The following is a 17033-nucleotide window of genomic DNA, read 5'->3' as shown; positions in this document are numbered from 1 at the left end:
GGCGAGCAGCCGTCAGTTGTCAGGATTTAAACTTAGAACGGAAATGAGACAGAGGGTTGTGCTCTGAATATCCCACGAGACAGAGGGAGAGAGAGATTGAGAGAGAGACTGAGATTTGGTGGCAAGTGAGAGATACCAAACCCAGTATAACAGGATTGTGTGTTTTATTCGTGTACGAACAGTATAGAAGCAGAAGGACTGAAGAGTCGTGTGTGGCAGATCTGTGGCGGGTTGCCGTTGGAGCTACTTAGCCTGTAGCGTTAGCCGTGTAGTTAGCACACAGCCTTTCCGTACGGTGCTATTTTCAGCAGACCCCCACTAGCTACAGTATACTGTACAGGCTGTGGTGGCTGCACCAGCCTGTTTGGATGACAGACACCCCCCTCTTATTAATCTCCATTTAGTTCTGCACTGGACAGGAAAGAGAGAGGGAAGGAGGGTGCATGAGAGTTGGACGAGATTAAAGATATGGCAGGGGTATGAAATCGAAAGGAGATGGAGGACGGAGGAAGGGGATGAACGGATGAGACAGGCCACCAAGTAAAGATGGGAGATGGAGAGAGCAAGGACGTGGCTGCCGACAAGATGGAGAGGGTTGAGGAAACATGGATATAGAAGGAGGAAGAGGATAGAAGGGCTCAGGAACGCGTTTGGGTATAAAACCAAGTGAAGTGGAAGCAGGAGAGAGGGATGGAGGGCCTGCCGTTTGATCTTTAACAGGATTATTTTCCTCGCTGTCCTTTTATTTATTTGATCCCCCCCTCCTCATATTTATTCATATGTAAATGCCTGGCAGTGTGGCTGCGTGCCAGCTGAGAGCCGTATTAGAGCTCAGCGCTGCATCGAGCCCACCCTGCGACTCTGCCTGTGGTTAAGTGCATCGTCAATACACACCCCAGCCATATTGAGTGATCCTGATGGGATTTCTATGGTCCCTCTGCAGCCACACAGTAGGGCCGGGTAGGATAATGCAGGCCTGGAGAATAGACCACAGTTGAGTTGGTTGTTTATTGTTCATTAAGAACCCCCTTAGCTGTCAACCGACAGCTGGACTTCCTGGGGTCCTCAAGGCAGAAGTAGTATAATAACCAAATATGATGTTAATGTTCAGATGGCAATCAAAAGAAGGAAAGACAGCGAAATAAATAAAAAATGATACTCAGCTTGAACAACATAATTAAATCAATATCCAATTAAGAGACTCCACTGATAACAAGGATGGTAACAGGAAATAGATAAGTAAAATCAAATCAAAGCCAGTGACGTAGACGGCTTCATCAATCCATCAATAATAACAAGGACGGTAACAGGGATTATAAAATAAAATCCAAACAGTTGCAGCCAGCTTCATCAATTCAATTAAATGTTTTATTTTTTATTTCGTAGCCTAGAGAACACTCGTAACGTGTTCCAATTGAATATGGCTCTGTAGCACACAGTGGATTTTAAATTAATAGTTCTTGGTTCAAGGAAGTACAAGGTCACCACTTAATGCCTGTCTGGTCTGGTGTGATGACTGAGGCTACTTTTAATGTGTTCTAATTGATCAGCTAAGAATGTAGGATTTCTGGAAGACGTTGCATTTCTTCAGGAATGAGAGAAAGACACAAAAAGATTGTATTTGTGACCACTACAGGTACAATGTGCAACTGACATGTTTTCCGATCGCTCTCCATAACATTTTGAAAATATGCGAATTTTACTGGATTTCTGCTTTGATTTCATTTGGTTGTTCCTATGTGAAGGATCTCTGACTTTTTAATAGTTTACATGACTAGTATTTAGTAAACCTTTAGTAGGCACAGCACCATTTAGTGCTAGACTAGTGGAAGGGACAACATTTCTACCTGGACTTAACCCCCATTGTGGCAAAACAACACACTGCCTTCAGAGATATCAAGAGACAGCTACGAGACCATCCAGATTCGAAGTATAGACTGCGATTCCCCTGCCTGTTTTTGGTTAATCCATGATAGGAGGCATCACTAATTTGACAGTCCTGAGAAGCACATCAAGAAGTCCTCAACCGTTTAGATGAAGTTAACTTGCTTGTCAAATTGAGATGGTAATGTAACTCGCTTTGTATTATGTAATTTAGTATATTTGCCCATATTGATGGGTCACTTTGGTGATATTCTGTAAAAGAAATGCGTTCCCACTTTCATTACATTTTTATTTATTAGAGGAAGGAAATAGTTCCTGGTGTTGTGTGTTTTTAATAAGAGCAGCGTAGTTTATTATGCCGGCTGGCTTCGGGCTTGCTGGGAGATTCCGGCACACTTTATTTTTGAGAAACTTTCACAACGGAGAGAGTGAGGCACCAATGAGTTGCCAGGCACAAGCACTGTGCGTTATGCGCCTTGTTGGCAGACGTCTCTGTTCACATCACATGTACACCTCTCAGACTCTTGCTACTCATATGTTAACGCAGTGCTGGGAACAAATTATTTTGATTTCAGTCCTTTTTCTTTGTTGCACAGCCTTAACAATTTATATTCTTACAGGTCAATTATTTTTTCTTCTAGAAATTAACACTCCATCTGCTACAGTACCTCTCCCTCTATTCCTTGGGAATCCTTAAAAGCATACCTAAAAGGATGGATTATTTCATATACCTCCAGGATAAAATAAGAGCTGCATAAACACTCGGAACAATTGAAATCCGATATCAAACAACTGGAAATTAAGCAATTTCGCACTATAGATCAGCAGGCTTATCTAAAACTCTCACTACGAAAAGAAATCAGTACATTCACAACACTTGTGAAGCAGGGAAGGTCATGTTGAGAATGAGGAACCGCTACTATGAATTGGGAAATAAAGGTCACAAACCTTTGTCCTGCAACTAAAGAAATAAAATGTCAAACTCCTGTATTCAACAATTGAAGAAACAAGATTCTACAGTGATCTATGAACCACAATAGATCAAAAAGCCAAAGTGTAGTAACTATGAAACTGATAAATGGGTTTAAAAATGTTTCAACTGGTCAGCCAAATGAGATATCGGCCTATAAGTGATAATACACAAATTTTATATCTGTTCTTGAGGTAATTGTTTATCCTCCAAAATCACGAAGGCTAATTTGACCTTTGGGATACACAAATAAGTCGGTGTGTCCAAAAACATAGTTACTGCACTTTGAATACTTTTACTTTTTACATTTTTTAATACAGGACTTGTACTTGTAACAGACTATTTCTATATTGTGGTGTTGCTACTTTTACTCAAGTAAAATATCTCAGTACTGTACCACTATATGTGCATACACCACCCAAACCCCTGCAAGTACTGTTGAGTCAACCATCGATGGGTTTAAATTTAGTACCATAAATAATGGATGCTGGGTTTTCTTTCTATCTTTCACACCAATTTACTCATCGCACACTTTCTCAAGAATGCTGTTTAATAATGCTGACAATCTGTTGTCGTACTGTGCAATATAAGGTAGAATCGTCGGTTGATTTTTCCAGTACGCTACGTACAGTAACTCATTGGCGAGAACAGATTATAAAAGCGGATCAAGGCAGCTTCCTTGGGGAATACCACAATGAACATTTTACTAACAGAATAATCTCTATTGAAAAAATATCCTTATCTTTCTTGTGGATAGATAACTACGCATCCATGACAGAACAGGGGATGAAAAGCCATAATATTCAAATTTTCTCTATATTTCATCATCTACTGTATTCGATCAAAAGCAGCACTGCACCGACTAGTCTATTGTTGTACATTTCCTTTCTGTTATGTGTGTTAGGGCAGTGTGCATGTGTAATGGCAACAATCAAGAATCCATTTTATTGTCACATCACAGGTTTACAGGTGTAAAGAAGTGGGTGAAATTCGTTTTTGTGCAAGCTCCATTATTGTTTTCAGGAAAGAAAAAAAGGGGAGCACATAGAGAGGGAGAGCAAGGAGAAAAACAGTAAATAAATATGTTAAAGGAAAAAAAACTCAATATGCATGCTGAAACTAAAAAATATTCATGCATCTGTTAAGTTATTTTACACAACAACCTGCACAGTATTGGCAGTACACTAATAGGCTTACTGTTTGCCATGGGATTTGTAGATCTTTTATCTTTGGCATAATTTCTTTTCACAATTGCTGTGTCTGAAGGACTACTTTATGCAGGACTCCCCAATCCCATTCTTTTATCACTCTACTTTATCTGTGAAATAGTTATAAAGAAATAGTTTAAACAAGTGATTTTGTTTGGCTGTGTGATGAAAGCCCCTTCATGTTCCACATACTATGATACCACAGTGAATCTTATTTGTTTTTGTCTTCCCACCGCAGTCATTTCTCCCCAATGTAGTCATTATGCCAATTCCACTTGAATAATGAAACACAATACGCAGTCTCTGCCGTCTCTGCCGTTCGTTACTAACCACGGGGAGTAGTTATACGACCCGTAACACAGTCTGGTACAGGTAAGATTCAGAGGCAATTATCGCAGGTGCGGGCAGGCGGGTCAACCAGGCCCACAATGAAATGGATGGAACTTTAACGTTAATTAAACAAATATTTTTCCGGGTTGGTGTCGGGTCGGGGCGGGGTTAAAAAGAAAACGCATCACTGCTGGGGAGGATGTAGACAAGCACATGCCTCCTCCAATACACATAGAGGAATAGAATAACCACCCACTTCTTTTCACCTAACTTTGAAGAGTTTCGCCGGGTTCACCTGAACCTCAGTCTCCACTGTAGTGGGCGAGTACCTTTTGCTATAAGGAACACCTCACACTCCCTAACCCCTGATGCAATACTTTATTATACATACAGCATTTTAGAAGACAACCCACCTTCTTTAGGCACCCTTAGGCCATTTATTTTTCTTCATTTACTCCAATCCACTGCAGCAAGATGCTACTCACCCATCATGAGGTGTATTTTACATTTTATTTTGTTGTGTTTTGTTATGGTCACCTCAACCTTCAGGGATTACTATTTAATTGTGTGAGTGTTTGGCTGTTTGCTTGTTTGCTGTGTGTGTGTGTGTGTGTGTGTGTGTGTGTGTGTGTGTGTGTGTGCGCGTGCGCGCGTGCGTGCAGCTTAATGCACAGGCTTTAGGGACTGCAGCCCTGGGCACCAAGCTCTGGGGGGCACCAAACGCTTTGCCAAAAATTAAAAGACTGTTTTTGCAAGTAACGGCACCGAAATATTGTCTTAGGGCTGCTGAAGTACAGTAGTGCTAAAACGGAGCAGCAGACACCCCCCTTCCAAACATTTTGGGGCCCTGGGGAGCCAAACCGGTCTGGCAGGGATCTACATTCAGAGGAGCACACTTTTCTAGCTATTATACGTTTTTTTGGTCAACGACTCTGTTCAACAGCTCTAATATAGTAGCTCTCAACTTCACCATCAGCTGGACAGAAGGGAGCTCATGGTCTATTTGAAAAGGAAAGAAGCAAGCACTCATCAGACGAGTATTCGAAGTACAAGTGTACAAGGTGCACGGTTCAGGCGGATAAAGTTCACAGAAAAGAATACCAGCACTCACTTAAGTCCATTTAGGCTCTTATTTATTTAGGTCATAGCACCCCAGCAGCAGCTTCATACGGACGTTTCGGCCCACAGGCCTTCCTCAGCGTATAATGACAAAACACAGACTTTGTGTCACTTATAAAGGGACCTTGGTGCCAGGCACAGAACGGTCCGGGTAACAACATAATCTGAGAATAACGCCACTTTTTATCAAGAGGGTCAATGTTGACCCTCTTGATAAAAAGGCCTGAGGAAGCGCTTAAATGGACTTAAGTGAGTGCTGGTATTCTTTTCTGTGAGCTCATGGTCTATGTCTATTGTCTAGCTATTGTCAGATGATCAGGATCAGCGTCTTGTAACATTGACAGACAGGCCTCTCCATTGAACCCAGCCCTTGTGTTTTCAAACACAGCCCTTGTGTTTCAAATACAGTCTTTGTGTTTCAAATACAATAAAGTATCAGAATCCAAGGCTATACTGCGTGCTCCCTGTTGCCTCTTTCTGATTCCTCTATTAATGCTTGAGGGGTAGTGCTGTCTTTGACTTGGACCAAGGATGGGTTGAGCTCAAGGTTGAGTTGGTAGACAGGAGCCCCTCTAGTGGATATTGATCTGGCCTTCTCTCACATTATACAAGTCTGCTTCTGCTGATTGTACTGCAGTCAAGGGAGGACAGTATAGTCTCTGTGGGCCGTAGCTCAATCAAACATTCTCTTTGTCCGTTTTTATTGTTGTTGTTGCTTCTTGGAGGTGAATTGGTAACTGATTGACAGATGGCACATGTTGGGGTAATGATAACATTTCTTGTGGCACTACAGTATATACATTTAGTGTGCGGAGTTGTGGATTTATAAGCAAACACCAAAATTAAAGTGCTCCAATCTTCAATTAGTGTATGTGTGTGTGTATTTGTTTGAGTGCATCCTTGCATGCAAGGCCAGCATTGCGGTCAATAGGCACGGGCTGGGTGGACTCAGTCCCCTGTGACACAGCTGTATGCTTCACAGATTCTCTCAGATGTGCAGTATCGACCTTCTTTGAATAAGTAAGCCCACACGTACACGCGTACGCACACACTCATGACCTGCAGACACGCAGGAGGAATGGCTGGTGTACAAACACACAATGTGTGACACCTCCATGGATGTTGAGGCTAGACACCAATAATGTACTGTGTGTGTGTGTGTGTGTGTGTGTGTGTGTGTGTGTGTGTGTGTGTGTGTGTGTGTGTGTGTGTGTGTGTGTGTGTGTGTGTGTGTGTGTGTGTGTGTGTGTGTGTGTGTGTGTGTGTGTGTGTGTGTGCACGCCCCCGACCGTGCAGTGCACGTTGTGTGCGCGTGTGTGCACGCAGCAGCACTAGTGAGGACTATAGCCATTAGAACGGTATTGCAGTTTGTCTGGTGGGGCGCTCTGGGCCACAAAATGCAATTAGATTCCAGTATAAAATATTTATTTCCACACCTACTGTGCTCCAGAGAGAGATTCCCTTATTCACTCTGCGCTTAAAAATGAAAATAGTATATAAAGTGCTGCCTGAGAGAGCAGCAGATACAATTTCTCAGTGTGAGTGCTCTCTCTCTCTCTGTGGGGGTACACCCTTCATTGGAATGCCCAAAATATTGTAGGTGCATCCTCACAGGTTTGTGGATTTCTGCTAGGATTATATTTCCCCTCTATATGATTAACCTCTTAATCCCTTTATACTTTGTGCAAAACTGGCCCCTCCCACAAACTGTGAAAGCTTTCTGTAGCCAATCAGAGGGGAATCAGAAAAATATGTCAGATACATCTTGATCACGTGACCACAGAGCTAATGTATACCGATTTGCGTGAGTTTGGGACAAAAGTATTCGGAAATGGGTGTTGTATATGGAGAGTTGTGTCATGATCCAAGGTTCAAGCATAGGCAAAAGCATGGGCAAAACATGAAGCAGCGTGTTACCCAAGCACCCATGAGGTTGATTTGGGGCTTCTTCCTTCCTTGCCTACTGGGAGTGTGAATGTAAAGTTTCATGCTGGTTGGTCAAGCGGTGCCCGAGATCAGCTGTTCAAAGACGAACGGGACAGACAGACATACGGACAGACTCAAGAGAGTGAAAACATCATCTCTGTATGTATACTGTATATATACAGTGTATTTTATTTATTCATTCATCCATTCAGCCATTTTGCAATAAAGGGGCCAGAGGCTATGGCAAACATGGCAGTAGGAGAAATAGGGGTCAGAGTAGGGGCAGGCAGGTCATTGGCCTGCAATGATGAGAAGTAGGTGGAGTTCACAGAGATCTTTCTTCCTCTTCGCTACCCTGGTGGTTTATAAGGCCTGGGTGGGGGAGTGCTGATGATAGTCAGAGATCCTCTGTGCCACAGAGCAGACAGTGCTATAGCCTGGCCTTGGAGCGAGAAGAAGCAGAGGGAAACCAGATGGTCACGGAAGTGGAAAAGAGGCTTTGTGATTTGGGTGGGAGACTAACAGTACAACACGTGGCTCCGGCTGGAATCGAACTGGAACCATACGTCGCCACAGGATATCCATTCACCCACTGGTGCGTCCCAAGAAGTTGAGCTTCTTTAGCTCTTGCAGGAAGGACTATACCTCTGCATGTGCACTATAGTACATGTACATTGTACTGTAGGCCTATGTTGTTAGCACAGCTTAACACAAGATGTAAGATTGACACACTGCGGCAACCTTTTGTTGTTGTCCAGGAGACAGACCCAGTCTCTGGGCCGATAATATAGGAGAGAGGCTCATTAAAATGTATGTTGAGAGCCAGCAACAATAGCCCCATGGCCCAGTTTTGGGCTCTGGCTCTGGTGAAGCCACAAATTAATGGACTGCTCTCCCCAGGCTGCCAGTTGTCTTCGCTGTGTACCGAACCACAAAGGCCTCACAGCTGCCTGTTCTCACCTCTTCTGTCCAGTGCCCCTAATGGCCGAGGAGCTTAACAACCCCAGTGGAACACAAACACTTGTCTGCTACTCTGTTTGGGTGTCAGGTAATTGTGGCTGTGTGTAGCAGCCTAATAATGACCCGGCCCCCTCAGCTGGTGGCTTGGTGACGGTTGTCCCCCGTTCCTGATGCACACAGTATGTTCAAATGAGAGAGAGAGAGAGAGAGAGAGAGAGAGAGAGAGAATTTGTGAAAGAGATGGTCAGCAAGCTGCCAGCTAGTTTTTCAGTTCCCTCAGAGTGACCCTTGTTGTGTGTGTTGTGCATGGCTGTGTGTGTTTCTGTGTTCCTGTGTTTCTTACGTGGGTAGCTATGTGGGTGGAGGCCAAGCGGTGAGGCTAGAACACTGAGCGACTATCTTTCATATTGAGAAACTTTAGCGCTGGATAAAATGCTTATTCTAATGATATTCACGAAGTGCAGCATGCACCGGGCTTGTGTACTGGCGCCGTACTGGACGTGACTTCTGCACTTTGTTTTCAGTGGAATGAGTAATGAGATGGAGCATTGTGGTGTAGCAGATTTTAAAGACCGTGGGGTCAACAAAATGCAGGACTCTCTCCCACTCATGGCAGGCATGGCCATTACGCCGTACCTGTTCTCGAGTGTTAATGGTGTGTTGAGTAGCGGTGCCCCATGGATGACTTTTATTTTTCAATTTACCTCACTTTAACTTTGGTGCAGGCAGCCGGGAAGAGACGCTAAAATGCAGTCATTAAATATCAGAAAATAATATTTTTTGCACCCTAAAACTTGAATTATAAAGCATTTCATGGCATTTCAAAGCCTTTCAGATGACTTTATGGCATAAAAAAGGTATTTTATGCCCAAACTGAATGATAGCTCATAAAGAATGCAGTTTTACTGTCATATGGGTTTTTCACTGTCTGAACTTCAGATTAGAGGAATGTACACTAGTCCTCAGATTAGAATGAACACTAAGGATGATAATGTGTACATGCTTCTGAGAGTGAGTGTGTGTGCTTTCTTGGTCACTTGTGCATTAATGTGAGTGAGAGAATGAGCGCGAGTGTACGTACGTGCGTGTGCGTGCGCTCGCTCGCGCACGCACGCACGCACGCACGCACGCACGCACGCACGCACGCACGCACGCACGCGTATGTGCGTGTGCATGCACGCACGCTTGTGCATGTGTGTGTGCAATTGTATGTCTAGCCTTCACTGGGAGGATTACTGTAGATTTACAAGGGCCGGTAACAATGAGCAGACCCACCCCATGGGACCCACTCTCAATCACTATCACAATGAAACGCTGCTAATTCCTATTAAAAGCTGCCTCATAGGCACTGGCCTCCCCGCCATGCAGGCTGAGAGAGAGCAAGGAGAGACCAGCACCGGGAAGAGGAGACTATGAGCAGGTCAGTCAGACAGACAGACAGACAGACAGACAGACAGACAGACAGGCATGTGTGGCCGAGAGACCATATAACCAAAGACCATATTAAAGCAATGGCTTTAATGTCTCTTCCTTCAATTTATTCTTTATTTCCTGTCTTTCTTCTTTCCATAAATCCCTCTCCTGTTTCTTTTTTTATGAGTATGTTTCATGAGAAAATCATTGGGGATTATTGTGTGTGTCCGCACTCATTTGTTTGTGTGTCTGTGTGTGTGTGTGTGTCTGTGTATGTGCGTGCGTGCGCGCGCCACTGGGGAGCACTACAAGATGGCGTCTCATGCGAATCTCATCCTGTGTCATTTCTCTTTGAAGAGCCTGCCCAAAGGCCCAATCCTCTCCAGAGCGCAGCTCCTTATCGGCGAGCAGCTGAATAATTCAGCAGAGTGAGATGTAAAGGGGATTGTTTTAATTCCTGGCTAGCAGGTTAATGCCTGGAGTTTGCTGCTGCATTAAACGCAGCCGTTAATTCACAGTGCATCTGCTGGAGCACGGCGAAATGAGCTCAATGTTGTGTTGTCAGGGTGTGTCGCGTTAGGTGGTCAAGGGCTCTGTGTGTGTGTGTGTGTGTGTGTGTGTGTGTGTGTGTGTGTGTGTGTGTGTGTGTGTGTGTGTGTGTGTGTGTGTGTGTGTGTGTGTGTGTGTGTGTGTGTGTGTGTGTGTGTGTGTGTGTGTGTGTGTGTGTGTGTGTGTGTGTGTGTGTGTGTATGCATAATGTCAAAAAGACATTGTGTGTGTATGTATACTGTATGTTTGGGCATGTGTGCCTGTGGCCTTGTATTCCTTGTTTGTTACATTGCATGATTGCTAGCAGCTAAGACATTTTCTTCTGTGTGAGCATGATGTGGTGGTACTGTATGTGTGCGGATAAAATAAACAGCGGCATGAAAGTACAGAGAAATAAGATGCAGTGTTGCTTTGGTTTCTGTGGCAGACGTGGTTCTGACACAGCAGAGCCACGAAAACATTCATTTAGATGAGAGCTTTAATTGGCGTCCCAATCAGGGACAAGAATCTCCAGCTGCATAAATATTTTAGAGGGCCGCGTTGGACAAGTCTCCCTCTCTCTCCCTCTCTCTCTGTCACTTTTCTCCCTGGTGCACACACACAGGCACACACAAGAGCTCAGAGACCGCACGCACGCACGCACGCACGCACGCACGCACGCACGCACGCACACACACACACACACACACACACACACACACACACACACACACACACACACACACACACACACACACACACACACACACACACACACACACACACACACACACGTTTCGTAGGACCAGTAAAGCTCTTGTCTCTTGCCCATTAAAGGGGATGGATTATCCGTCTGGCAGCAAATCAGTTGATGACTCCATTTTACTTTGTGTGTGTGTGTGTGTGTGTGTGTGTGTGAGAGCGCACGCGTGCGTGCGTGCGTGCGTGCACACACATGCTTACACATGCGGGAAGGCATACTTTCTGGCAGCTGTACCCACGTACACACACATACAGAGTCTTTGAACTGGGGCGCTGTCGTAATGGGGGTAATGGCAGCTGCATTATTAATGAGCCAAGCTTCATTATATTCATCTTAATTGAAAATGTTCTTTCATCTTCATCACTCGCTGACTTATGCTCCCCTTAATACATGTGTCATACACAAACACACACACGCTTACGTGATATATTCACACATGCACACACGTGCATACATATATATATATATATATATATAGTATGGTATAATATACTACTGTATACTATATGCTTGTGTATGTGTGTCCACATTTTTTTTTCATCATACATACCGTATACATACATAAACATATACACACACATGCAACCAATGTACATTGTGTGTGTGTGTGTGTGTGTGTGTGTGTGTGTGTGTGTGTGTGTGTGTGTGTGTGTGTGTGTGTGTGTGTGCGCGCGTGTGCGTGTGCACACACGTGTGCCGTGTGAATGGCCTTTGAATGTTTTATCTTGTTACATAAGTGGCCACTCCCTGTGGACCGCTGACCTCATTTATACACAGACTCCTCAGACAACACCCAAAGAAAAGGCAAAACAAAAGGAGGAGAGGAGAGATATAAATGCAGTCCATTAATGAGAGGATTAGGGAGTAGAGAGGAGAGAATGGGGGAGGAGAGGAAAAGAGAGGAGAGGATTGGGGAGTAGAGGAGATGAGGAGAGACGAGATGGGGGAGTGTAGGGAGGAAATGAAGGGAATTAAATGACAGAGATGACAGCACAGTGAGAAGGAAGTAGCATGAGGCAAGATGAGGAAAAGCATTCAGATGAGCCTTGCATTGGGCTATAGTACTGCCAGTAGCATGATGCAGATGGGAACAAATGAGCTTACAGTATGCTCATTTGTTAAAGCTAAATAAAATGGTAAATGGTCTGCATTTTTTATAGTGCCTGCCTTGCCTTTATACAAAGCACTTTGCATAGTGCATTATATTCAGTCATTCACACATAAGGTAGAGTTAGCTGTGCAAGTCATCAGCCTGCTTATTTGGAGCAGTTACTTTGACACAAAGTAGGGATGCAAAAATTTTTATAGTTGATAACCTTATCAATCGATTAATTGATTGAAGCAGCGTTTGTTAGGACCAAAACAAATCTTGTCCGAAAATGAGTGCGGAAACATAATTGCCTTGATGTATATAACATTAACGAGCGTCAACGAGCATCAGCTGGACAGAGACACACACACACCTCCCCTCTGCAGTGCTCTATGGAGTCTGTCTCATTTCTCTCCAAAAGCCCTTGAATATGATTAAGGATTACTGTGATTATGGTAAGCTCACATTTGATATCACACACACACCATACCGGTAACTTTCACCAGCCCCCCCCCCCCCCAAAGTGATCAAAATGTATTCAGAGATGCAAGGTTGGATGTTTAGGAGATTCTTTAATGGCTGTTTTATATTTCATATTTAAATCCGCCAGGCTGCTATCTGTCTGTGTGTTTGTGTTTGTGAAGTGCGGTAAAAAAATGTAATCGGTCGAATTGGTCTACAGTATGTGATTTTTGTGAATTCAGTATGTCATTTTTGTGAATTAATCCCTGTCCACAAGCCTATGGAGTGGAGCTAGTTAATCCACACTATGCATCGTAGATGATAATCTGTACACATGTAAAACAAAAAGTATATTTTTCAGCAAATCTCTTAGTTACACCAACATGACGTAGTTTTGGTGTTATTTGTGATTAAAATGATGATCACTACTGATAGAGCTGTTTTTCCTTATCACCCATATATAGTACCGATAACTTTCAGAAAGGCGACAAGGAAATTCAGACGGAGACAAGCAGCCATTTTGGGTATATTGATTATATTGTATTCTTCTATTCAGACAGTATGGAAGGTTACAGTATCACAGGTGTCAGGCATCATCGGTCGACCTCTCTCACAACGAGAGAAAGAAAAGTCATCACCCGTTAACATAAAATCATAGGATGTGACAGTGGTGAGTTTCCGGGCGAAGGTGGACTCCTTGGATTGGATGAGAGGGATGATGATACGTCGTCGTCAGATGAAGATGATGATGGTAGATGATAATGATGATGAAGGTGACCCAGAGTCTGAGTTTCTGATTGGACACTCTGACTTTGGCTCCTTGACCGGTCACTCAATTGATACTGAAATAATTGTTATTGTATTGGAGGAACACAGAGATGTAATGTTCTGAAAATAGTCCCTACTAACTAGCAATATTATGAATTTCAGAAGCCAATAGCGACACAGCAGACAGAATGAGCACATTTAAACAGCGGGCACAGCAAGTGTGAATAGGCTTGACCTTGCATAGAGAGAGAGAATAAGAGACTGCTTGACATTATTATATCAGAGATGACATTTATGCAGGTTATGACACTATACAAATTATTATTACAAAAATAACTATCAGCTACAAGCAGAGTCAGAGAGGGAGAGAGACAGAGATACTCACACAGTGCACTGTCATTCCATCAGACAGTATACATGTATAAACCTACCATGACTACCTCAGATTTCTTTTGACAGAGGAAATCATCTATAATCATTCGTCCACAACCACCCTCAGCACTTGCAGCTATTACGGTGTGAAGAGGGCCTCTCCACGTACCGCCTATGACCACACCATATTTGGGCAACAGTTTGTGCTATGTATGTGTTACGATACACCCAAGGCATAGGCCTGTATAACTACCAGCTTCAAATAAAACTGTTTAGATTTCATTAGCACCACAATTCTTCAAGATGGAATGCTGCGAGACTGAAGATAGCTGTCTCAGATGTGATTCAGGTTTCATAGATCAGAAGATTAAGGCGGGCCCTGTGGTGGAGATCCAGGGAGATGAAATGACCCAAGTCATATGGGGCCTCATTAAGGATAAGCTCATCTTGCCCTACCTGGAAATCGACCTGCACAGCTTTGACCTGAGTATAACAAACCGCGACGCCACTGACGACCGGGTGACGTCTGAGGCGGCGGAGGCCATTCGTCGCTACAATGTGGGTGTCAAGTGTGCCACCATCACACCGGATGAGAAGCGTGTGGAGGAGTTCAAGCTGAAGCAGATGTGGCTCTCACCCAACGGCACCATCCGTAACATCCTGGGCGGTACTGTGTTCCGCGAGGCCATCATTTGCAAGAACATCCCACGACTAGTGCCCGGCTGGGTCAAAGCCATCATCATCGGTAGACACGCCCATGGAGACCAGTACAAAGCCACAGACTTTGTGGTGCCTGGGCCAGGCAAAGTAGAGATGACCTACACACCTACTGAGGGAGAGCCGCTCAAGTTTGTTGTCCACGAGTTTGAGGGCAAAGGTGGCGTGGCCCTGGGTATGTACAACACAGACAAGTCCATCAGGGACTTTGCCCATAGCTCCTTCCAGATGGGCCTGACCAAAGGCTTGCCACTCTACCTCAGCACCAAGAACACAATCCTGAAGAAGTACGACGGATACTTCAAGGACATCTTCCAGGAAATCTATGAGAAGGAGTACCGTGCACAGTATGAGGCCAAAGGGATCTGGTATGAGCATCGTCTTATTGATGACATGGTGGCCCAGGCCATGAAGTCTGAGGGAGGATTCATCTGGGCCTGCAAGAACTACGACGGAGATGTCCAGTCTGACCTTGTAGCACAGGGCTATGGCTCCCTGGGCATGATGACCAGTGTGCTCATCTGTCCTGATGGGCGGACGGTGGAGTCCGAGGCCGCCCACGGCACAGTGACACGTCACTACAGAATGCACCAGCAGGGAAAGGAGACTTCCACCAATCCCATCGCTTCTATCTTTGCATGGACCCGGGGCCTTCTCCACCGGGCGAAGCTGGACAACAATGCCGAGCTGCATGTGTTTGCTGAGACACTGGAGGCTGTTTGCATTGACACCATAGAGGCTGGTTTCATGACCAAGGACTTGGCTATCTGCGTCAAAGGCCAGGCCAATGTGACGCGTGCTGACTACCTAAACACCTTTGAGTTCCTGGACAAGCTGGCAGAGAACCTAAAGATCAAGATGGCCAGTCAGCCCAAGCTGTGATGTCACTATCTAGCTTATCTATTCAGAAATGCACACCTCCTTCTATAAACAAATCAGGTGCATATATTAGGCACGTATGTATACATTGGAACTACAGCCTGAACCAACATTACAGGCCAAGGACAGACTATATAGTACCGTTGCTATAAAACAGGTGTGCCCAAAAGGTAGCTTACGATCTACCAGTAGATCACAAACATTGCGATCTACCAGTAGATCACAAAGGCTGTGCAGGTAGACCACATAACATGCCCCTAAAAAAAAACAATGAAAATATTTAAAAATATATTTATAAACAAACTAAAATCACAAAACTTCTCTTTTTGTCATCTGCCACTTGAATTAGGTGACTTGATTAATTGACATCAAGAAGGGCCTGTCAGCTCCCTTCACGGCTTCTATAGCAGGCAAACCCCCAATGCAATGCTTTAGTTTCAAGTGTTGCGCGCAAGCGTCAGTACGTCACTATGTCCCATTCCAAGTGTGTTTGTCTTATACAGTATGTAACACGCCAGCGCCACTATTCCAAAGTCCCCTCAGGTAACCTTTTTAAGTATTTTCAGTAATGGTATAATACTTTTTTGGGTGTGTAGATCTTGTTGAGCTGGTCATTTTAAAAGTAATTCTCAAGTCAAAAAAGTGTGGGCACCTCTGCTATAAAATGTATAGCATTGGTATGTTGCGTTTATATAGTATATAAATGCATGACACATGTCCAGTGTGTAGGAAGTGTTTAAATGGAGAAGACAGCATCAGTCAGCCTCCTTCAGAGCCTCCCCCTCCACTGAAGCCGAACACAGGAGAGATGGTGTGTGTGTGTGTGTGTGTGTGTGTGTGTGTGTGTGTGTGTGTGTGTGTGTGTGTGTGTGTGTGTGTGTGTGTGTGTGTGTGTGTGTGTGTGTGTGTGTGTGTGTGTGTGTGTGTGTGTGTGTGTGTGTGTGTGTGTGTGTGTGTGTGTGTGTGTGTGTGTCCAGCCTGCCTATATTTTATTTTTGATAGAAATATGTTCATATAGCTCTTGAAATGCTTGTTGTGAATCCATAACCTCCTGGCATAATCTTTCTGTCTGTAGATACAGTAAGGTAATCATTAATCTCCAATGTCATGCGTTAATATGCAGTTTTAAAGAATGACCTAAATGAGAATGAGCATGCGAGTATTAAGTTGATACTGTATGTCAAAATATCACAGATGTCTTTTGGACATGAGGAAATATTAGGCTACACGAGGAAGACGTGAATATTGACCAGCAGGCTAGCAGAGACATACAGTAAGAGAAAAATAAAATCAACAATAAATATAATTTCAACGTATACTAAACAACTAAATAATAGACAACATGGGTTCTGTAAATGGAAGCTGGAGTTTATGGAGGACTTACTGTAAAGGTAACAATGGAGCTAATCGACTTAAGGCGTGGGTGTGTGTGTGTCTGTCTCTGTGTCTGCAGTCTGTGTGTGTGTGCGTGTGCGCGTCTGTGTGTGCGTGAGTTATTTAGCATGATCATGGCCGGATGCCTGGGTCCAGGCCTATGGCGGTGGTGTCATTAACTCCTGTAGCCCAGAGTGTCAGCTCCCTCTGGAACTGTTCTTTTACTGACTGGATTGACGGATGGATACCTTTCGTAATGTATGTCATACT

At 44.1% G+C, this 17033-nt stretch overlaps 2 protein-coding genes across 2 annotated transcripts in view; both read left to right on the top strand.

Annotated features, from left to right (window-relative positions):
- The window catches only part of il1rapl1a (interleukin 1 receptor accessory protein-like 1a), a gene marked incomplete at both ends in the record, with an annotated part of 171940 nt that overhangs the window by 28140 nt on the left and 126767 nt on the right, over window positions 1–17033 (top strand).
- Window positions 14097–15392, top strand: LOC308105777 (isocitrate dehydrogenase [NADP] cytoplasmic-like; the record flags this gene model as incomplete). The annotated part of the gene is made up of 1 exon (XM_080456705.1): window positions 14097–15392. One exon carries the CDS (start codon window positions 14097–14099, stop codon window positions 15390–15392), a length of 1296 nt encoding a protein of 431 aa, XP_080312831.1.

The sequence above is a fragment of the Gymnoscopelus braueri genome, assembly GCF_963280865.1.
Source record: "Gymnoscopelus braueri genome assembly, chromosome: 18".
Lineage (NCBI taxonomy): Eukaryota > Metazoa > Chordata > Actinopteri > Myctophiformes > Myctophidae > Gymnoscopelus > Gymnoscopelus braueri.
This window is presented reverse-complemented; position numbering and strand designations above follow the sequence as displayed.